Below are 20,418 nucleotides of genomic sequence, written 5' to 3'. Positions count from 1 at the left end.
TGACCGGAGAGTATCCACCCTGCCCCTAGCTCTCTGCCCACATGAGATTTCTTGGAATACGGAACAGCCCCGGCCAGGAGCTGGGCCACACTCGGTGCCATGGCAGATGGGGAGGGATGCTGTTCCCATCCCCCATCCCCTGCACCCCCTAGGTGTGTGGGTAACCGTGTGTGAGAGGACTAACGGCTCCCCAAAGATGTCCAAGGCCTGATTCCCACAAACCGAACGTGTTATGCTGCAATGCCAATAGGGGAGTTAAACTGATTTTGACATGGAGATGAGCCTGGATTATTCGGGTGGTCCAGGGTCATCGCAGGGGTCCTTAAGCGGGGGAAGCGGGGGCGGGGGGGGGCAGAGTCAGAACCAGAGAGATGGCATCATGAAAGAGACTTGACCCGCCATTGCTGGCTTTCAAGATAGAAAAAACCCAGGAGCCAAAGAATGCGGGCAGACTCTGGAAGCTGGAAAAGACAAAAAGATTCTCCCGGACAGGACAGCCGGAAGGAACACATATCTGCTGACTCCTTTGTGGTGTTTCAAACCACCCCATTTGGAGCAATTTGCTACAGTGTGGCAGGAGTTTATACCCTTATTCTTTTCTTCCCTCTCCCCAGGGTAGAAGTGAGCCGGCCAGGCATAACTCTCTGACCTCATCTGGGGCACTGCGGGGCAAAATCTTCTCTACTCTTAAAGGAAGCATGATACACCCGTATTCATAGCAGCATTATTCACAATAGTCAAAAGGTGGAAGCAGCCCAAGAGTTCATCAGTGGATGAATGGATAAACAAAATGTGATACATACATACAATGGAATATTGTCCAGCCATCAATAATGATTATTATTCAAAGGAAGGAAATTCTGACACAGGCTACAACATGGATAAACCTTGAGGATGTGGCGCTGAGTGATGTCAGTCACAGAAAACAAAACGCTGTATGATTCCCGAAGGAGTCAAGTTCATAGAGACAGAAAGTAACATGGGGGTGGCAGGGGCTGGGGGAAGGGGACAGGGAGCTGTTTAATGGGGACAGGGCTTTGATTTTGCAAGATGGAAAGAACTCTGGAGGTGGGCTGCACAACAGTGTGAATATACTTAATACTACCGAACACTTAAAAATGATTAAGATGGAGGCGCCTGGGTGGCTCAGTCGTTAGGCGTCTGCCTTCGGCTCAGGTCATGATATCAGGGTCCTGGGATCGAGCCCCGCTTCGGGCTCCCTGCCTGGCACGGAGTCAGCTTCTCCCTCTGCCTCTGCTCCCCGCTTGTGCTCTCTCTTCCTGTCTCTGTCACTATCTGTCTCTCAAATAAATAAATAAATAAAACCTTAAAAAAAAAAAAAGATTTCTCACCAGAAAGAAAAATCTGCAGACATTTCTCTCCCCGTGTAATATGAATAATCTGTTTGAAAGAAAGAGACACGTCATTTGTTCAATGAAATTAAGTAAGGCCTCCCTGACTTAAGGACAATGGTGATAATCTATTCACTCGGTGAATTTCCCAGAGAAGGAAGGATGGCCACAGGTGATGTGACGGGGCCCCTGTCCCCTGAGCCATCAGCCTGGCCCGAGGACCTAACCCATTGCTCATTTCCTTCTGTGTGTGCTCTTTAAAAAGAAGCCGCTGAGCTTCTTTTCCGAGAGAACACCAAATGGCGGATGACGCCGGTGCTGCGGGAGGGCCCGGAGGGCCCGGGGGCCCCGGAATGGGAGGCCGCGGCGGCTTCCGCGGAGGCTTCGGCAGCGGCATCCGGGGCCGCGGTCGCGGCCGTGGTCGGGGCAGGGGTCGAGGCCGCGGAGCTCGTGGAGGCAAGGCCGAGGACAAGGAGTGGATCCCCGTCACCAAGCTGGGCCGCCTGGTCAAGGACATGAAGATCAAGTCTTTAGAGGAGATCTATCTTTTCTCTCTGCCTATCAAGGAATCTGAGATCATTGATTTCTTTCTGGGAGCATCCCTCAAGGATGAGGTTCTGAAAATCATGCCTGTGCAAAAGCAGACCCGTGCTGGCCAGCGGACCAGGTTCAAGGCGTTTGTTGCCATCGGGGATTACAACGGACATGTCGGCCTGGGTGTTAAGTGCTCCAAGGAGGTCGCCACTGCCATCCGTGGGGCCATCATCCTAGCCAAGCTTTCCATCGTCCCCGTGAGGCGAGGCTACTGGGGGAACAAGATCAGCAAGCCTCACACTGTCCCATGCAAGGTGACTGGCCGCTGTGGCTCTGTGCTGGTGCGTCTCATCCCCGCCCCCAGAGGCACTGGCATTGTTTCAGCCCCTGTGCCCAAGAAGCTACTGATGATGGCCGGTATTGACGACTGCTACACTTCAGCCAGAGGCTGCACTGCCACTCTGGGGAACTTCGCTAAGGCTACTTTTGATGCCATCTCCAAGACTTACAGCTATCTCACCCCTGACCTCTGGAAGGAGACAGTGTTCACCAAGTCTCCATATCAGGAATTCACTGATCATCTTGTGAAGACCCACACCAGAGTCTCTGTGCAGAGGACCCAGGCTCCAGCTGTGGCCACCACCTAGTTTTATACAAGAAAAATAAAGTGAACTAAAACTTAAAAAAAAAAAAAAAAAAAAAAAGAAGCCGCTGAGCAAAGTGGTAGGTACTTGATGTCAGATACGCCTCGGTTTGAAATCAGCTCTGCCACTCACTGGCTGTGTGACTTTGGGCGCGTTACTTCACCTCTCTGTTTCAGTTTTCCCATCTGTAAACCGGGGACACTAACAGTCCACCCCTCAGCACAGCTAGAAAGATTTAACAAGTCTAAAGTTAGGCCAGTGCTTGGCACACCGACAGGTGCTGTCCATCCCAGGGGAGGATTCATCTGAGCTCACACTGTGTCTGTTAATATCCTCTGAGCAGCTCTGATAGGAAAAGTCCTATATTCAGTTTGGGGACTGACGGCACAAGTGAGGCAGGATGCCCCCACCTCCCCAGGAACTCTGGACTTCACAGATTTTCTCTGACTATATCACAGTTTGTCCACCTTGGCACTCTGGACAATTCTTTGTTGGGGGTGGGGGTGCTGGGCTGTGCCTTGGAGGGCATTAAAGCGACAGGCATCCCTGGCCTCTATCCACTAGATGCCAGAAGCAGCCCCCTACTGGGACAATCGAAACCGTGTCTGGACATTGCCAAATGTCCTTGGGGACACAAAACTGCCTCCGTTTGGGAAGCACTGAGCTACAAGGCAAGACAGGGGAGGCTGGGAAGTCAGCACAACCTCAGGGAGGAGACAGTCCAGGGGCTGAGCCTTGAGCTTGGCTGAGATTTCCAGAGGAGTGGGGGGTCATCATTCTGCCCTGGCTCTCACCCCACCTCCCCAACATTGTTGGCTGGCTCCTCTTCCGCCCCCTGATCTTGACCTGCTGGAATCTCAGGAGCCGTGGACTTCTCTCTCCACGCTTCCCCTGAGAATGGCGGCACTTTGCTGCAAACCCTTCCAGTTTCTCGTCTCCAGCTCCAGTTTCTCTCCTGAGTCCCTGACTCTTTGCCCAGCAGCCTCCAGACACCCCCACCCAGAGCCCTCCAGGCTCTGCAAGCCCAACGTGGCCAGATTTGCCCTCTCCCCTACCCACCACAGTCCATATACTGACACCCCTCTTGATACCTTCAGCTTGCTCGCCCTCATCTCTCTCTCCGGGAGACTTGCTGGGTTGACCTCTTCAATGTCACTGAAATCCAGCCCCTCCTCTCCATCCCTGCACCTGGCGCGACTGCCCCACACCCCTCAGATAGCACCCTCGCCCTCCAGGCCACCATCAGGCTGCAGCCCGAGGACCTTCTAAAATGCCAACCCTGGGGGCACCTGGCTGGCTCAGCGGTGGAGCTTGCGACTCTTGATCTCAGGGTCCCGAGTTCGAGCCCCACATTGGGTGCAGAGCTTGCTTACTTACTTACCTACATACGTAATAGAAATGCCAACCTGATCGTGTCACACGCACCGCTTCCCCTGCGCAAAAACATTCCATGCCCCCTCTGCCCAGCTGTGAGGCCTGGATCCCCCTCCGCCTGGATCTCTGCTTGAGCCGCTCAGTCACCTCACTTCTGCCTGTACAGTCACCTGCGGGGCCCCTGGCCACGCCTCCACTCCCGCTGTTCCACCAACTGGCGGCCCCCATTACCTGTGGAAATGCTGTTTCTCCTTCAAAGCCCAGCTCCTGTGTCCTCTTCTGGGAAATCTTCCCTCATCTCTGGCCTCTTGCCAAGGCTCTGATTTCCTCTTGTCCCTGAAGGAAAGATGTTTAAAAGCTGGGGGCCGAACCTGTGGCCCGACTCCCCGCCCTCCGCCCCCAGCCCTGCCTGAGTCCCAGGGAGCTGGAAGGGCTCTGGGAGATCTTCTGGTCACCCATTCTCATTCTCCAGATGATGGCTTTTGCTGCCCTGGCTTGTGGCATTGGACAGGCGGCCTCTCCCTCCCCACCCCTGATACACTCTCCTTCCTCCCTGGCCTCCGGGACACCCCTCCTCCCCCGGTTTGCCTTTCAACTCTCTGGCGGCTCCTTCTTGGTCCCCTCTGCTGGTGCCTCCTCTTCACCGCCACCTTGTCCTGTCAGTAGCCCCAGGCCTGGTCCTTCGCTGTCTTCCTGTCTGCTCTCCCTCTGATCGCGTCCTTTAATTGCCAGCCGTCTGCTGACAGCTCCCAAATGTGCATCTGAGACCTCAGACTCTCTCCCTGCAGACTTAGGATTCTCCTATTCACCTGCCTTCTCGGCATCTCCGCTCACCCATCTGGGAGACATCTCCAACCTAACCCCTCCGAGTTGCTCTGCCTTCAGTCTTCCCCCCCTCAGTTCACGATAGCTTTTTCTCCCAGTGTTCAAGCCAAAGTCCTTGGGGTGCCCTAAGACCTGACCACTTCCCATCCCCTCCACTGCTGCCACCTGGGCCAAATTACCGTTACCTCTCACCTGGATTATCACAACCACCTCCTCACCCTGCTTCTGTCTTTGCCTTCTGCAGCCTCTTCACACAGCAACCAGAGTTAACCGGGCTGGACCATTGTCTGTGGGTCCCATCATGTCCTCCTCCGCTCAAAACTCTCCCATGGCTCCCATCTTACTCAAGTAAGAGCCAAAGCCCCCCACACCCCCATGTGACCCGTGCCTTCTTCACTTCTCCCCAGCTCTTACCTTTTAAAAATTCATCTTCTCCTGCTGTCCCCCTTAATTCAGCCACCATGTACACTCCCGCCACAGGGACTTTGCGTGGGCTGTTCCCATTGCTTGGAAGATTCTTCCTCCAAGAATAAGAATGGCTCCTTCCCTCACCCCCTTTGAATCTTTGCTCACATGTCAGCTTCTTAATGAGGGCTTCTCTGACCACCCCATTGAAAACTGCAAACCACATCCTTTTACCACTGCCCCATCACCTCCCCCTTATCCTGCTCTAATTTTGTCTTTGCAATTATGGCCTTCCAACACACTGGATAATTGACTTCTTTATCTGGTCTATTGCTTATCTATCTTTTCAACTAGAATGTCAGCTCCACAAGGGCAGGAATCTGTTATCCCTTGTTCACGGCCATATCCCAGTGACTACCCCAGTGCGGGGCATTTTATCAAGTGAATACCCTAAGGTTCCAAAGCCCAGAATGAGTGCATGTCCTGCACAGGTGGTGCAATGGGAGTCATTGACTTGGGAGTGTCACCCTCCCACCCTCCTTCAGGCTGACCCACCTTGGACAAGTCACTCAGTCATTCTAGACCTCCTCTCTGAAAAATGAAGATGCTATTTAATAAAGGCTGGCACGTGCAAACATATGAACATTAGAAAAACTTGACCCCTGGCATTCTAATGCAATTTACACTTTTCCATACAGGATTTCATTCCACCCTCACAACAACCCCAGAGGTAGGTAGGACAGATGATGGCCTTTCACCTTTTTACAGGTGGAAACACTGAAGCCTTTTTTGGCAAGTGGAATAACAGCGGGGAGGCCTGGGCCCCTCCCCACGTGACTGGACAGATGATGTCTGACCCCCTCCCCGCGCCGGGGGCGGAAGGGGGATGGGGGAAGAATGCTGGGGCTCGGCGCGGGGGTGGGGGGGGAGGGGGGAACTACATTTCCCAGGAGGAGTTGCCTGCAGCTCTGTGGCTCCCGGGTTTTTAAAGGGCTCGCGTAAAAGGGGGCGGGGGGAGGGGGGGAGTTTCGCAGTCGGCAGGCCGGAAAACGGCTTGGCGCTTGGTGCGGACCGGGGAGCCGCCTGTGGGGGTGCCCGGCCGGAGTCAAGAAGCCCCCAGGCCCTGCAGTGTCAGCCAGGCGAGGTGAGGCCAAGCCAATCTGGAGGCAGCCTTTCCTCATCTTGTCCCCCTTGATCTCGGACTCTGCGCCCAACTCCCGGCCCCCTCCCTTCTCCTCCAATTCTCCCTAACTGCGGCGCGGGGGGGGGGGGGTTGGGGCGGTGAATCCCGCCGCGGAGGGAAGCCCCCGCGACTCCCAGGCCACCCATCCCTCCATTTCTGGCTTCAGTTCCGGGAGAGAATTCACAGGTCTCTGGGATGGGCAGGGATATGGGATGTGAGGCTACAAAATGAAGGGAAGACCTGGGGGCGCAGGGAGCTGAGCCTTACAGTGCGCCCCCATTATCTATCCTTCCGAATCCCGCAGCTTCCACGGTAAAACGGGGATAATCGGGGGAGTGATCACGTTGGCTGCCTCCCTAGGCTGGAGGCGCAAAGAATCAAGAAACGAGTGGAGAGCAAGCACTTTGCCAACTATAAGGCGTTCTGTAAATGAAATTGTTTCATCATCGTGCCAAAGGATTCATCTAGTCCTTATTTTAAGACACCCAGGACCGTGGCGTGGGTGGGGGTGTGTGGCGTGTGTGTGTGGGGGGTGTACACATCTCAGACCCAGGGGTGGCTATTTGGATTGCCTACTTACCCCTCCCGATCTTAGTGGGAACCAGAATTGTCTTTGTAAATAACTAAAACAAATCCACCAGAATGTTGTGTTTTCAAATCAGGAAACTTCGGGGTAATTGACATCATCCAAATAAGAACCTTGACCTTTTGAACTAACCTGGCCCTTCGTGGCTTCCCTTTTCTGCCTGTGCCACCAAAATAAGCCGTGGAGAAGGCATCTGATAGAGAGTCTCAGGCCTCCCTCTCCCGCCTCCCAATCATTTGGATTAATCCATCCCTTGGTGTTTGTGGGGGAAACCTAGTAATTTCCCTGGCCTCAGAGACTCCTCAAGTCCAGTAGGAGCCCTTACCCCCCAACGGTAGCTACGACCCCCCACCCCCTACCTAAACCCTCCAACCATCCCCCTCTCCCCTCCCCAACAGCCAGTGTCTGCAAACAGCTCCCGGACCATACCGGAGACACGTTCATCATTTTGACCAGCTATAAACCCCCACTCCCAGGGTATTGTTTAAATGAAGAGTGCCCTGCCTCTTTGCTTAGGGAATAAAAGCGGGTTTGTTGTGGGAGGGGGCTTAGGGAGGGAGCATCCCAGAATCTCAACCCAGGGTCCCAGCCAAGCGGGCCCTGCACGTGATTAGGATGTGTGTCATTGACAAGGGGTCCCAGGAACTCTGGGGTCCCTTCTGCTGGCCTCTGGGCCCCTAAAGTCCCTCGGAGCCCCTCAAGAATCCCTTCAGACGGTGACGCCCCTTGTTCGCCTCATCTGTACCTGCCAAGCAGCACGGAAAAGATGTATACATTTTAACAAAGACATCGCATCCTCCCAGCAAAATGGCGGTGGTCCCGGCCACCGCTCCCTGAACAACTGCACACTTTCCGAGGATTAATCAGGACCCAAGGAACGCGACCCCCTCCTCCACCTCTCCCCCAAAACCCCGTTTTCCCAAGTTCCCAAAGCATTCAGGGCCTCTCTTCATCCCAGGGGCCCCCAGGACAAGCCTCTTGTTGGAGCCTTTGTGACAGTCCCTCCATTGCAGACCCCCCCCCCACACTGCCTTCAAGGGATCTTGGGAGGGGGACTTGACCCCCAGGGTTGCCTCAGGGGCGGGGGCAGCAAGGTTCTGCCTCTGAGAACCCGAAACTCCTAGGCTGAGAGAGGCATATAAATGAATTCCCGATTAGGATATATGGGCGATGTGGGGGTCTTTGAGGAAAGGAGAGAACTCGGGAGACCTCTCCTCATTCCCTCCAGGGTCCCGGGCAGTAGTGGGGGTTCGGCCTCAGGAAAGAACCTCCACACAGAGGTCAGGGGGCACGCTGGGGGAGAGCCGGCAGAGGAGGGGGAAGGGACAAAGTTTGAAAGTGCCCTTCCAACTCTTCCAGGGAAAGTTTGCTTAGGGGCCCCAAGGACAGAGAAGAGGTAGAGGTACGGGGGGCCCGGTGGCGGGATGACCCCCGAGAGGTGACCGGACCCCGGGGGAGCGACCCCTCCCCCCTGTCCCGGCTCGGCCCGGCTGGGAGTCGCCCGGCTCGGGGCAGTGTGTGTTAGTTGGGGCCGCTTTCCAGCCGCTCCGCCGGGCTGGGGGGTCCCGCTGCGGGCCGGGAGCGGGGTCTCCGGTAGCCCCAGGGGGGAGCTTTGCTACGGGGGGTTTCCTGCACCCGGGCTCCCCGGCCCCGCAGAGCCAGCCCCCCGCAAAGGGGAAATGTGCAGGCGCACCAGCGGTCCTCGGCGCCGTTTGGGGCGCGTGGCGGGCGCGGGGGGCGGCGGCCGGGCCGGCGGGATGCCCGGCGGGGGAGCCCAGGGAGCCAGGCAGCGGTCCCGGGCGGCGGCGGGGAGCAGGAAGGCCCGGGCCGGGGGTAAAGGTCGGATTTGCTCGGCGGAAGAAACACAGATGGCGGCGGCGCGGCGCCATTCCGGGCCGGGAGCAGGCAGCCAGCAGCCCTGTCCTCACCGCGGTCCGCCCGCCGCCGCTAAATACCCGGATGCGCCGCCCGAGCGCCAGACGCGGAGCTGGGAAAAGGGAGGCAGAAGAGGCGGAGGCGGAGGCAGAGCCCGAGCCCGAGCCTGATCCCGAGCCCGAGCCCGAGCCGGAGCCGCAGCCAGGCGCCGAGACCGACCGACAGACCGCCGGGGCTGGGCCCCACAGAGCCGGCCCGGCGAGTCCTCCCGCGACCCGAGCCAGGTCCCTGAGAGCCGGGCCCCGGACTGGCCCGGGAGTCAGGAGGAGCGCCAGAGCAGATCCCGAGTAAGGCTTTCCTGGGCCTCCGACGAGGGCTGGCCCTTTTGAAGGCGCCTCCTTCAACAGCAGGACCAGACAGGCCACCATGACCGAGAATTCCACGTCCACCCCTGCGGCCAAGCCCAAGCGGGCCAAGGCCTCCAAGAAGTCCACAGACCACCCCAAGTATTCAGACATGATCGTGGCTGCCATCCAGGCGGAGAAGAACCGTGCTGGCTCCTCGCGCCAGTCCATCCAGAAGTACATCAAGAGCCACTACAAGGTGGGTGAGAACGCCGACTCGCAGATCAAGTTGTCCATCAAACGCCTGGTCACCACTGGGGTCCTCAAGCAGACCAAAGGGGTGGGTGCCTCAGGGTCCTTCCGGCTGGCCAAAAGCGACGAGCCCAAGAGGTCAGTGGCCTTCAAGAAGACGAAGAAGGAAGTCAAGAAGGTGGCCACGCCAAAGAAGGCAGCCAAGCCCAAGAAGGCTGCGTCCAAAGCCCCAAGCAAGAAGCCCAAAGCCACCCCAGTCAAGAAGGCCAAGAAGAAGCCGGCTGCCACGCCCAAGAAAACCAAAAAACCCAAGACTGTCAAGGCCAAGCCAGTCAAGGCATCCAAGCCTAAGAAGGCCAAACCAGTGAAGCCCAAAGCCAAGTCCAGTGCCAAGAGGGCCGGCAAGAAGAAGTGACAATGAGGCTTTTCTTGTGGACATTCCTGCCTGTCTCCTATTTTCTGTAAATACTTTTTTCTTCCCTCTTGATCTTCATCTGCAGTCCTTTGCCTCTTTCTATTCTGACTTCATAAGAGAATTTGGATTCCTCAGAAATTAGGGAATAATTCATTTTTCCTTAACCAATCGTGCAAGGACAGCAACAACAAATCTCATCTCTAATGATGAGAATGTACTTATATTTTATTTCGTTGCATTGTTATTAATCTACTTAATGGGTTTAGGGACTTGGGTGGGTTTGTGTGTTTTGTTTGGTTGGATGGTTTGTTCAATATGAAGGTAAGGGGGTGGGAGAGAATGGGCAAGGCCGCTGGTTCCAACTAGATGAGGGGGAGCCCGGAAATGGTAAGGTTTGTAGGAGTATCTTTAAGGTGAGCCAGCCTTCTCTAGATTGCACACCCCTTGTGAGAGTTCCAGGACCTTGGTGGGGAGAAGGGAGGGGTGGCAGCAGCTGGATGGCAGATGAGGGAGGTGGGGAAAAAAACACTCGCCGGGCTGACTTCCACCTTCCAGTAGTGAGCAGTGGGGGGGTCCAAATCCAGTTTCCTTCTCACGGTTAGTGTGCCCCTGTGGCCTCCCTAATTGTCCTAGGGAAGGGAAGGGGGGGGTCAAAGTGACAGCTGGTCTGGGAAGCGGTGGCTTCTCTCAGTCAGCTGGAAACTAGCCATTTGGGGATCTTTGTGGCTTCAGAAAGTCTCATGTTAAACGGGAGTGGAAATCTTGGGGGAAGGGTGGGGATTTAGTCAGCCAAGTGCCTCAGTGTGCCCTGTTAAAACTTGGGTCTTTCCATATAATTGGATTGTATCATAGGAGGACTTTTTCCTTTTCCCCTGGTTTTTGGTTCCTCCTGTATAAGAAAGGTGGTTTTGCTTGGTGGCCTGGTGGGGCTCAGCCCTGCCACCTGCCACTTAAAAACCAAAAACCTCCCGACGTCTTTACTTCTGAGTCTTTTATAAAAAGTAGTTGTAGATGGGGGAGGGGGAATGGGCGGGGAGTGGACAGTACGACATACTGCAGTCAATTTTGAATTGCTAAGTAGTTTCACAGAGCTAGGTCTGTGTGTATGTGTGTATATGTATATATACGTATCTAGGGCTAGTACTTAAACGTTTCACACCCGGGAGCTGGGAGAAAAAAACCTGTACAGTCGTCTTTTATTTTTAATAATATAGGAAAATGCGCACTTGCGCGTGGTCCCCCCTCTTTTTTTTTTTTAACAAGTGTTATTTGTGCCGGGAAGAATTTGCTGTCTTTGTAATTTTAAAAACTTTAAAATAAAATTGAAAAATGAAAAAAACCTGATCGGTGCATTTTCCCTCACTTTTAAGGCTGGAGGTGAATGCGGAGCAATCGGGCAGGCAGGCTGGGGTGAAATCCTGGGGGCGTTTGCACCTGCGAATGGAGGACGGTTCCGGGAAACGGGGCTGAAGGGTACAGAGCGTGCCTCTGCCTGCTTCTAGGGTCTTGCCTCTTTGGGCTCCAGGGTGCACCCCCTTTCGTTCCGAGCGCTGGGTGTGTAGGCAGGGGATAGGAGTAGGGTGGGGGTGTGGGGGTGTGGGGGTCTGCGGGGCTGGGCCCTGGGACGCGCCACCCTCCGCCGGGTCGCCACCCCTTCCCCTACGCGGAGCGCTCCAGTCTCAACTTAGACACCAATCCGTTTTCATCCTCTGCGGGTTCCGCCAGGCCCCGCCCACCCACCGCTGGGCCCGCCTCCCCGCCCCTCTCGCTCCGATTGGCTGCCGTGGCCCGCCCCCCCAGCCCTCCCCCGGCCCACGGGACCCGGCGGCGGCCGCCGTGCGCACTGCCCTTGGGCCGGCCGGAGCGCTCGGGTGACGGTGGGCACCATGTGGGCCGGTCGCGTGCTCCACGCTGCTTTGTCCGCAGTCCCCCGCGGCCGCCGCGCGCAGTCGGCGCTGACCCAGCTGCGTGGCGTCCTGGAGGAGGAGCTGGAAGCGATCCGCGAGGCTGGCACCTGGAAGAGCGAGCGGGTCATTACGTCCCGTCAGGGGCCGCGCATCCACGTGGACGGCGTCTCCGGAGGTAACTCCCCCCTCCCGGGAGTTGTCGGACCTGGCCGGGTGTTCGAAGACCCTAGTTCCGGGCCTGCGCTGGAATGGTGGGCAGGGGGCGGGTGGGAGTATCTGCACGCGTAGCCGCTGGCCCCTTTCCCAATCCATCAGGCTGACTTTACGGCTTCCCAGGGTTAACTGTAACCTGTTAAACCTGTTTCCACGGAGGGAGGTGATTTGCTGCTGAGCACCTTCTTGACTCAGAGGGTAGGGCTGGAGTGACACCCGGTCCTGTGAGAACGTGAGAGAAAAAGAGAGACACCCAGCTGGCTCCCACCGGGCCGCTTCAGGGAAGGGTGGTGGGAGGCGGCGGCGAGAAGCCCTGCATTTCTGGAGCTGCTTCTTGTGCAGGACTCCACCACCTGCTGCACGTGGTCTCCTGCAAACCTCCAAACGCGGGAATAACTACTCCCATTGTACAGACAAAGAAGCTGAGGCTCAGAGATGTGAAATGGCTTGCCCAAAAGCCCCTGCTAGCGGCAGGCAGAACTGGGCTTTGGTCCGGGTCCTCCTGTATATTGGAGCTGGAAGGTCAGCTAACGGGTCAGAGAAGCTAACTTGCTGGCCAGAGTCACAGCGAGCAAGGGCCCACCAGCTGCTGCAGGGGTCACACCATGAATTGGTCCACTGGGCCTTCCTCATGCCTGTGTAACCAGTGGTCACCACCTGTCTTGTCTGTGCGGGGCCCCAGGTGGTGCTGGTTATAAACAGGCTCCCAAACCCGCCTTCTGCTCAGGAAATAGGCCTGGGATCCTTGGGGCTGTTGTACTCATTTGTAAACCGAGGTCCCCAAAAATCTCTGCCTCCCTCCCCACCCTCGCCTGGGGGAAGCTTGGAGCAGGTCAAAAGATGGGAAATGAGGAGACAGGTTCTCATCTTGCTTTTGCCCTTTACAGGACTCAGTTTCCCCCTCACGTCAGCTGTGTTCACTTTGCCCTTTATAAGTCAGGAGTTGAGGTCTCAGAGAAACCCCCCACATCCACACACTTGAGGCACGTGATTCTGTACCAGGCAGCAAAGTCAACTGTGTGGAGTCTGAGGACCACGGTGGGCACCCGAGCCAGCTCTCTTTGACCCACAAGGGAGCCAAGGCCCGCATGAGGGGTTGCTGGTAGTCTTCAGGGACAGGAGAAACCTGTGAGGTAGGGCTACATTCCTCAATGGGTAGAATGTGATTCAGAGCCAGTCTAAACTTCTTATCCTTCAAGGCACCACTCTGAAGGTCCTTTCCTGACCCTCCCTCTCCTGTAGCTGTCGGATTCAGTACCTCCTAGGGGCCCCTAGTTCCCCCATCCTGACCTCTGCCCCAGAGTGGGTCATACTGTGTGGGTGTTGCCTTCTCAAGGGTGAATCCAGGGTTGTTGTCTCTCTAAGTCCCCAGGGCCTGGCACTGGCGCTTTTCCAGGCCCTTTCTTGCCCTGAGCTGCTGTCTCCATACCATCCTCCACCTCAGGAATCCTTAACTTCTGTGCCAACAACTACCTGGGCCTGAGCAGCCACCCCGAGGTGATCCAGGCAGGTCTGCAGGCCCTGGAGGAGTTTGGAGCCGGCCTTAGCTCTACCCGCTTCATCTGTGGGACCCAGGTACACAGAGGCTGTTGTGGGGTTTGGGGGGGCTGCCTTGTCCCCAGCGTTGGGCACCGACCCCAGTTGCCTGCTTCCCACAGTCAACAGGGCTGGTTTAGCCAGCTCAGCTCATCCCAGGGCCGTGGGCCCACTCCTAGCCTAGAGCTACCCACCAGAAAGGCCGGTTCAGGCTTCTGTTGTGTTGCAAAAGAAACTCTTCCTCTCAGAGCATTCCTTTCCCCCACCTGCATGCAAAAATGCTTAGAACAGTGCCTGGCACATAGAAGTGCTCAATAAATGTCGATTATTTTATTGTGTGAATGTTACAAAATAAACATACACATATGAAACTTACAGTGCTTACTGTGTACCAGGTACTATATTAAGAACATTACAAATATTAACTTATTAATGCTCCTAACAGTCATAAGTGATGGGTGCTGTTCTTGTCTCTGTCACAGAGATGAGGATGCCGAAGCCCGGAGAAATTAAGTGACTTACTCTAGGGCACACCGCCTCTTATGATAAAAGTTTAACCCAGGTGGCTTGGCTCCTGACTACTTGTGATTATTACTACCCATCTTCTCAGAAAAGGGACGGCGAAATGAATGTCAGAAGCAGGACTCCTAACCCCCAGCCAGGGCACTTTCCGACAAAACCCTCACCCTGACCGGACAGCTTTCAAATATAAGAATTTGAGGCCCAAAGGAACCTACGTAATCCTTTTCTTTGCCATTAAGCAACCAAAAAAGGCACTTAGTTTGATGTCGGGAAGACAGCTTCCCTTGCCATCATCACCCATAATTCCTCATTGGGACCCCTCAGTGGGGTCTCCCCGTTACAAACGAAGGTCCAACCAGGAAGGGACACCGAGCGAGCCCCTGATTCCTCAGTGAGAACCATCTGCCAGGTTCCTGTTGACTCTGGGGGAACTCTTGTGATGAAGACAGAAGGGAGAGGCCAGTGGGGCACCTGGGTGGCTCAGTCGTTAAGCGTCTGCCTTCGGCTCGGGTCATGATCCCAGGGTCCTGGGATCGAGCCCCGCATCGGGCTCCCTGCTCAGCGGGAGACCTGCTTCCCCCTCTCCCACTCCCCCTGCTTGTGTTCCCTCTCTCGCTGTGTCTCTCTCTGTCAAATAAATAAATAAAAATCTTAAAAAAAATAATAATAATAAAGGGAGAGGCCAAGGCTGTAGGCCTTCTGTGATGAGTCTGTGACCCTCTAAAGCCTCTGTCCCCAGGACTTGTTTCGGGCGACCCTGCAGGCATTAACACTTGTTTCACTCTGTTTCTTTAGAGCATCCACAAGGATCTGGAAGCAAAGATAGCCCACTTCCACCAGCGGGAGGATGCCATCCTGTACCCTAGCTGTTTTGATGCCAACACTGGCCTCTTTGAGGTGTGGGGAGAGGGGACTGCTCGGCTGTGGAAGGCTCGGGGGCGAGCAGTGAGGAGCACCCGGCGGGATGTCAGTGCCGCGCCTAGAGGCTCTAGTGCCCGTTTCTTCTTTTTTTTTTTTTAAAGATTTTATTTATTTATTTCAGAGAGAGAGAGAATGAGAGATAGAGAGCACGAGAGGGAAGAGGGTCAGAGGGAGAAGCGGACTCCCTGCTGAGCAGGAAGCCCGAGGTGGGACTGGATCCCGGGACTCCAGGATCATGACCTGAGCCGAAGGCAGTCGCTCAACCAACTGAGCCACCCAGGCGCCCTCTAGTGCCCATTTCTTATGGAGGCTAAGGTTGGGACAAGTAGGTGCTCCAGGAGGAATCCTGGGACCTGCAAGGGACCAGCTTCCGGGGCACTGGGGAGATAACCTCCATCAGTGGGGAGGCCAGAGATAGCCGGGGCCAGGTACTCGCCAAACATGTTCTCACCTGCTCTCCCAGGAGCTGGGCCCTGGTCCAGCCCAGACCTGGGGCCCTGGGGACCCAGATAGAGGCAAATGGGGGCTCCATGCCTCCCTGCCCAGACGAATGCGCCGGATGGCAGTGACATTTTGACTCAGGTAGACATGGGGAGAGAGAACCCCCTAGGTGGTTGGGCAATAGCTCTACTCCGACTGCCTTCTTCCAGGCCCTGCTGACCCCACAGGACGCAGTCCTGTCGGACGAGCTGAACCATGCCTCCATCATCGATGGCATCCGTCTGTGCAAGGCCCATAAGTACTGTTACTGCCACCTGGACATGGCTGACTTGGAGGCCAAGCTGCAGGAGGCCCAGGTGGGGTGAGGCCCGGGTGGGGTGAGGCCCAAGGGTTCCAGAGGCAAGAACCGGGCTTATGCTCAGCCTCGGCACTGCTGAATGAACTGAGGCTTGGAGGGACCAACTTAGCACTCGCAGACAAAGAACATGAAAGTTTGAAACAGCCAAGAGCTGAACCCAAATCCCTCCACCCCAAGGCTTTATCCCGTTGTCCAGGCTGCCTTGACTTTTAGCAATCACCTTATGTGTGGCAGGGCCTGCTGGGCATAAAGGTGGGATGAGCTTCGGGATAGAAGTGGCCCCACCCCACCCTCCCTCTCACAGGGGAGACTGAGCTGTTTTCACTTGCCCACTGGAAGAGGTGGGCAAGGCTCAGGGAGGCACAGATGAGGGGCAGGATGTTCCAGCCCCAACACAGTAAGGCTTATGTGCTCACCTCTGTGCCAGACCCTGAGCAAGGTAAGCTCTTAGAGCCCCAAGCAGCATAGAGAATGGGAGGATTGGCCCAACTTGGGACACCAGCCATCACCTGCCCATGGCTTCCCTGCAGAAGCATCGACTGCGCTTGGTGGCCACTGATGGGGCCTTTTCCATGGACGGCGACATCGCGCCCCTGCGGGAGATCTGCCACCTTGCCTCTCGATATGGTGCCCTGGTCTTTGTGGATGAATGCCATGCTACTGGCTTCTTGGGGGCCACAGGACGGTGGGACCATACATCACCTAGGGCCTTGGGTCGGGCTTCTGAGGGTGGGTGGGAAACCAGGACGCCAGCCCCTCACCCAACCCATGATCCCTGGGCACTCAGGAAGCCAGTGGTGGCAGAGGTAGCTTCCCTTGCAGGGGCACGGATGAGCTGCTGGGTGTGATGGACCAGGTCACCGTCATCAACTCCACACTGGGGAAGGCACTGGGTGGAGCCTCAGGTACCTGCAGGGTCATGGCCCTGGGGTCCCCTTATCCACAGGGAGGGCCCTGGAGAGGTCTCAGGGCAGGTGCAGAGGGGCGACCTGGGACCACACGGAAGAGGGTAGCATGGACTGTCCTCTCGGGGGGGGCTCGGGGTAGACTCTGGCCCCTGGCCTCTGACTCCCACCCTCACCTCTGTCCTTGTCCTCAGGGGGCTACACGACGGGGCCCGGGCCCCTGGTGTCCCTGCTACGGCAGCGCTCCCGGCCCTACCTCTTCTCCAACAGCCTGCCACCTGCTGTCGTTGGCTGTGCCTCCAAGGCCCTGGACCTGCTCATGGAGAGCAATGCCATTGTCCAGACTATGGCAGCCAAGACCCAGCGGTGCGGTCCCTGGCAGGGGTGGGGCAGGCTGGGGTGGGGGAGCTGGTAGGGGCCTGTCCCCGGTGTGCCCGCCCAGGCCTACGGGTTCTGCCTCTGCCCACACCATGCTCCCAGCAGATTGCACTGGGACTCGGTCCTTTTAATCAAGGGCTGCCTGCCCACCCACCTCCCTCTTCTCTGTCTCTGCCTCTTCCTTCCATTTCCTGGTACATTTATCTGTCAATGACCTTGTGTCTCCCCATCTTGCATTATCCTGTCTTGTCTTTTTTTTTTTTTTTAAGATTTTATTTACTTGTTTGACAGGGGCGGGGGGAACACAGGGGGGAGTGGGAGAGGGAGAAGCAGGCTTCCCGCCGAGCAGGGAGCCTGATGTGGGGCTTGATCCCAGGACCCTGGGATCATGACCTGAGCTGAAGGGAGACGCTTAACGACTGAGCCACCCAGGCGCCCCTATCCTGTCTTCTCACGCTCTGTTTTGGTCTGCCGGTTCCTTTGCCCGGCTCCCCATCTGCCTCTCTGGGTCTGCATCTGTCTCCGTTGGTCCATCCTGCAGACTTGGGCACAGATCTTGGATCGTGTGCTCATCAGGAGTGGGTGTGAACACTCCACAGCCCCCGGCTACCTGTGACACCCAGCTTGTGCCCACAGTTTCCGCAGTAAGATGGAGGCTGCTGGCTTCACCATCTTGGGAGCCAGTCACCCTATCTGCCCTGTGATGCTGGGTGATGCTCGGCTGGCTTCTTGCATGGCAGATGACATGCTAAAGAGAGGTAAGGAAGCTGGGACAAGGGGGGACCGGTTATGGGTCCTCAGAGAAAAGAGGGAACCCCTATACTGTGAATGCTCCCCCATACCTTCACCCTACTGCCCCCTTTAGACCAGCTGTCTGTCCAAGCTGAAAATCCCAGGCCATCACTCAGTCTCATGTCTGTGAGACCTTGGGCACCTCCCTTGCCCTCTGTGACCCGCAGGGGAGTAGGAACCATGTGTCATGTCTCCGAAAGGCTATCTGGCTTTGGTGAGCCCCAGGTTGACGCTTTCTACCTTATCAGGCATCTTTGTCATCGGGTTCAGCTATCCAGTGGTCCCCAGGGGCAAGGCCCGGATCCGGGTGCAGATCTCAGCAGTACACAGTGAGGAGGACATCGACCGCTGTGTGGAGGCCTTCGTGGAGGTGGGGCGGCTGCATGGGGCACTACCCTGACCTGGCTGGTGACAAGCAGAGCCAAGGTCCCCCTCCCTCCACATTGACAAAAGGGCCCTTTTGTCAGCCCAGGCCAGAGACTCTGAGCCCTGTCAAAGTCCTGGGGCTGGGCTGGGGCAAGGCCTGTGTTTGTGGTTGAGAGTGCTAAGCAATAAGTGTGGAAACGGGCTGACATGTTGGTGTGCTTTATTCTCTCCAGGCAGGCCCAGTCCTGTGACCAGTTGAAGAATCAGGCAGGAGCTGGGGCTCTGAGGGCAGGCTCCTGAGTAGATCAGAGCTGACCACCTACCCCAGGTTAAGATGAGACCCACGCAGTGGGGATAATGTAGGCAGGGGCCCCCCATGTGGCACAACTGGATTCTGTGCTGCTAGAGAGGATCAGCTACGCACCAACCCTGCGGGTCCTCTCCCACCCACCCCACCCCACTTACTCTTCAGCCTCCGGAGAACACCTCGCTTTCTGCTCCCCATCCAGAGGGTGGCTTACAGCTGCCCAGATAAGGAGGGGCTGGGCACCCAAACCCATGTGTGGATGGAGAGGCAGAGGAGTCAGGCCCCAAAGGAAAGAACGTAGGTCACTATTGGAAAGGCCCCTGACAGTCTGGAACCATGTATTTTAGCCCACTTTGCCCCTGACTCTGTGGTCTTGGGCAGGCCCATTCACCTGTGTGTGCCTCAGTTTCCCGCACCGTACCAAGAGTGGATGTTACATTGGTATTACTGGGGTCCTTCCATCCGGCTCATTGCAAGGCCGACTGGCCTGCTGATCAGCCGCCAGGGGGCGCAGCGAGCTCAGGCTCCGGCTGCTATCGCGGCGTCCGCTCCAGAATCCAGGTCTTGGAGTCAGCTAGGCAGCCGGCCTGCAAGGCTCTCGGGAGAGCTGATTTGCTGCTGCCAAGGCCCCATCCACACTTGTCCCCAGCAAGGGCTCGCTGCTCCCCTAGTGGACACGATGACAGCCCCCTTCCCACAGTCGCTGTCCCTGGTCCTTGTCTCTTCATTGCCCTCCCCACTCAGCGCTATGGGCCCGGGGCCGGGGGCCAGGCGGGATAGGTTCTGATTCACCGCAGCTCCCCCCTCAACGTGGCATGGCCTCGGGAAGCTCGTACCTCGCTGGAGGTAGGGCAGGGAGGATGAAAGGGCCCTTCCTCGTTCACAACAGGGAACTAGGACCCCCTCGACCCCCCAGCCCTGCCCTTAGTCTGGATGTCCGGATGGACGGTCTGGGAGAGCTGCAGGGATCCTAACTCTGGGATTCTGGGAATCCTAGCTTGTGGTCTGGAAGAGCTTGAGGCTGGGGTCCAGGAGCTCCAGGTGCTGGGAGATGGCAGCCCAGGGAAGAGGACTGCCTTGGCCACAGCAGCGGCGCGAATTCTTGCGAGACGCTGCCACGCGGGGTAGTGTACCTGGCGCAGGTGCACTGCTGCAGCAGCGAGTGCATACGGCCTGGCACCAGCCCGCAGCCCGACGTGCGCGATCTGCGTAGGCCGGCGGGTTACACGGGGTGGCCACAAGCAGCCACCGGGCAACGCATTACAGCAGTAGCTGTGGCCTGTCCGGCGGGGCCAGAAAGCCGGGCCCAGGTCCACCCGCCCGTGGCTCAGAGCACGCGCCGGCCCTTCCCGTGGCTCCCGCGCGCCGCGGCTGGCGTTGCGCCCCCCGGCGGCCGGCGTAGGCAGCTGCATTGCCGCGGTAGCGCGCCACGCCGTCGGTCAGCTCGCGGCTCGGCGTGCGGCGCTGCACCGGCTCCCATCCGCCGGCATCCAGAAGGGCCGGTAGGAAGCGGCAGCAGGCGCAGCGGTACCTCTGGGCGCACGTGCTGGGATTGTACGCGTACTGGTAGTGGCCCGACGTCCGCGACAGCCTTAGAGCCGTGCAGGACAGGAGGGCCGGCCACGGATCAGCTGCACCTCCACCTCCAAAGACCGCTCCCACGGCGCGCGGTCCATGTCCTCTGCGCCGGGCTCCGGGTTCAAGGCTGCGGCCTCCTGGAGCAAGAGGAAGAGGTGGTGCCAGGGACGCGCTGGGGCTCGGGCCTAGGCCTTGACAGCGCGTTCTTCCTGCCTGCCCCACGCTGGTCCTCTGTGGTTGTCTCGGTCCTCCCGCCCTCCCTCCTTCCCTCTGTCGTTATCAGCGGCTCAGCCTTGCCCTGCTTCAAGCTCTTGCCCTAGTTCTGTAGCAGTGCATCCGGAGCCTTGTCCTGGGCCAGGCGGAGCCTTTTGGGCTGGAGGCTTCCAAAAGGAGAGAGGATAGTGT

General features: G+C 57.2%; 3 protein-coding genes across 4 annotated transcripts; all 3 read left to right on the top strand.

The window, feature by feature from the left end:
* The first annotated feature begins 1,634 nt into the window (after positions 1-1,634).
* LOC113921856 (40S ribosomal protein S2-like) lies at positions 1,635-2,590 on the top strand. The gene has a single exon (XM_035721928.1). The coding sequence runs from the start codon at positions 1,652-1,654 to the stop codon at positions 2,531-2,533; it is 882 nt and encodes a 293-aa protein (XP_035577821.1). The 5' UTR covers positions 1,635-1,651; the 3' UTR covers positions 2,534-2,590.
* A 6,238-nt stretch (positions 2,591-8,828) lies between these two features.
* Positions 8,829-11,113, top strand: LOC113923040 (histone H1.0). Its single transcript, XM_027595533.2, has one exon. It carries the CDS (start codon positions 9,205-9,207, stop codon positions 9,787-9,789), a length of 585 nt encoding a protein of 194 aa, XP_027451334.1. The 5' UTR covers positions 8,829-9,204; the 3' UTR covers positions 9,790-11,113.
* Positions 11,114-11,598: 485 nt separating this feature from the next.
* GCAT (glycine C-acetyltransferase) lies at positions 11,599-18,331 on the top strand. Of its 2 annotated transcripts, XM_027593847.1 has the most exons (9): positions 11,599-11,871; positions 13,354-13,484; positions 14,763-14,864; positions 15,539-15,685; positions 16,218-16,372; positions 16,510-16,592; positions 16,787-16,958; positions 17,607-17,728; positions 18,011-18,331. In XM_027593847.1, the coding sequence occupies exons 1-9, from the start codon at positions 11,676-11,678 to the stop codon at positions 18,160-18,162; spliced, it is 1,260 nt and encodes a 419-aa protein (XP_027449648.1). In that variant the 5' UTR covers positions 11,599-11,675; the 3' UTR covers positions 18,163-18,331. The 2 variants fall into 2 exon arrangements, with proteins under 2 accessions (XP_027449648.1, XP_027449647.1); XM_027593846.1 differs by lacking the exon at positions 14,763-14,864 and having other exon boundaries at positions 11,611-11,871.
* Positions 18,332-20,418: the final 2,087 nt, after the last annotated feature.

The sequence above is a fragment of the Zalophus californianus genome, chromosome 9 (genome assembly GCF_009762305.2).
Source record: "Zalophus californianus isolate mZalCal1 chromosome 9, mZalCal1.pri.v2, whole genome shotgun sequence".
Classification (NCBI taxonomy): domain Eukaryota; kingdom Metazoa; phylum Chordata; class Mammalia; order Carnivora; family Otariidae; genus Zalophus; species Zalophus californianus.
This window is presented reverse-complemented; position numbering and strand designations above follow the sequence as displayed.

Excerpts from the sequence above, each read along its gene's own strand:
- LOC113923040 (XM_027595533.2), top strand. The coding sequence starts at position 9,205 with ATGACCGAGAATTCCACGTCCACCCCTGCGGCCAAGCCCAAGCGGGCC.
- LOC113921856 (XM_035721928.1), top strand. The coding sequence starts at position 1,652 with ATGGCGGATGACGCCGGTGCTGCGGGAGGGCCCGGAGGGCCCGGGGGC.
- GCAT (XM_027593847.1), top strand. The coding sequence starts at position 11,676 with ATGTGGGCCGGTCGCGTGCTCCACGCTGCTTTGTCCGCAGTCCCCCGC. Across the intron at positions 16,373-16,509 it reads TTCTTGGGGGCCACAGGACG|GGGCACGGATGAGCTGCTGG; the intron begins GTGGGACCATAC and ends CTTCCCTTGCAG. Across the intron at positions 17,729-18,010 it reads AGATGACATGCTAAAGAGAG|GCATCTTTGTCATCGGGTTC; the intron begins GTAAGGAAGCTG and ends CTACCTTATCAG.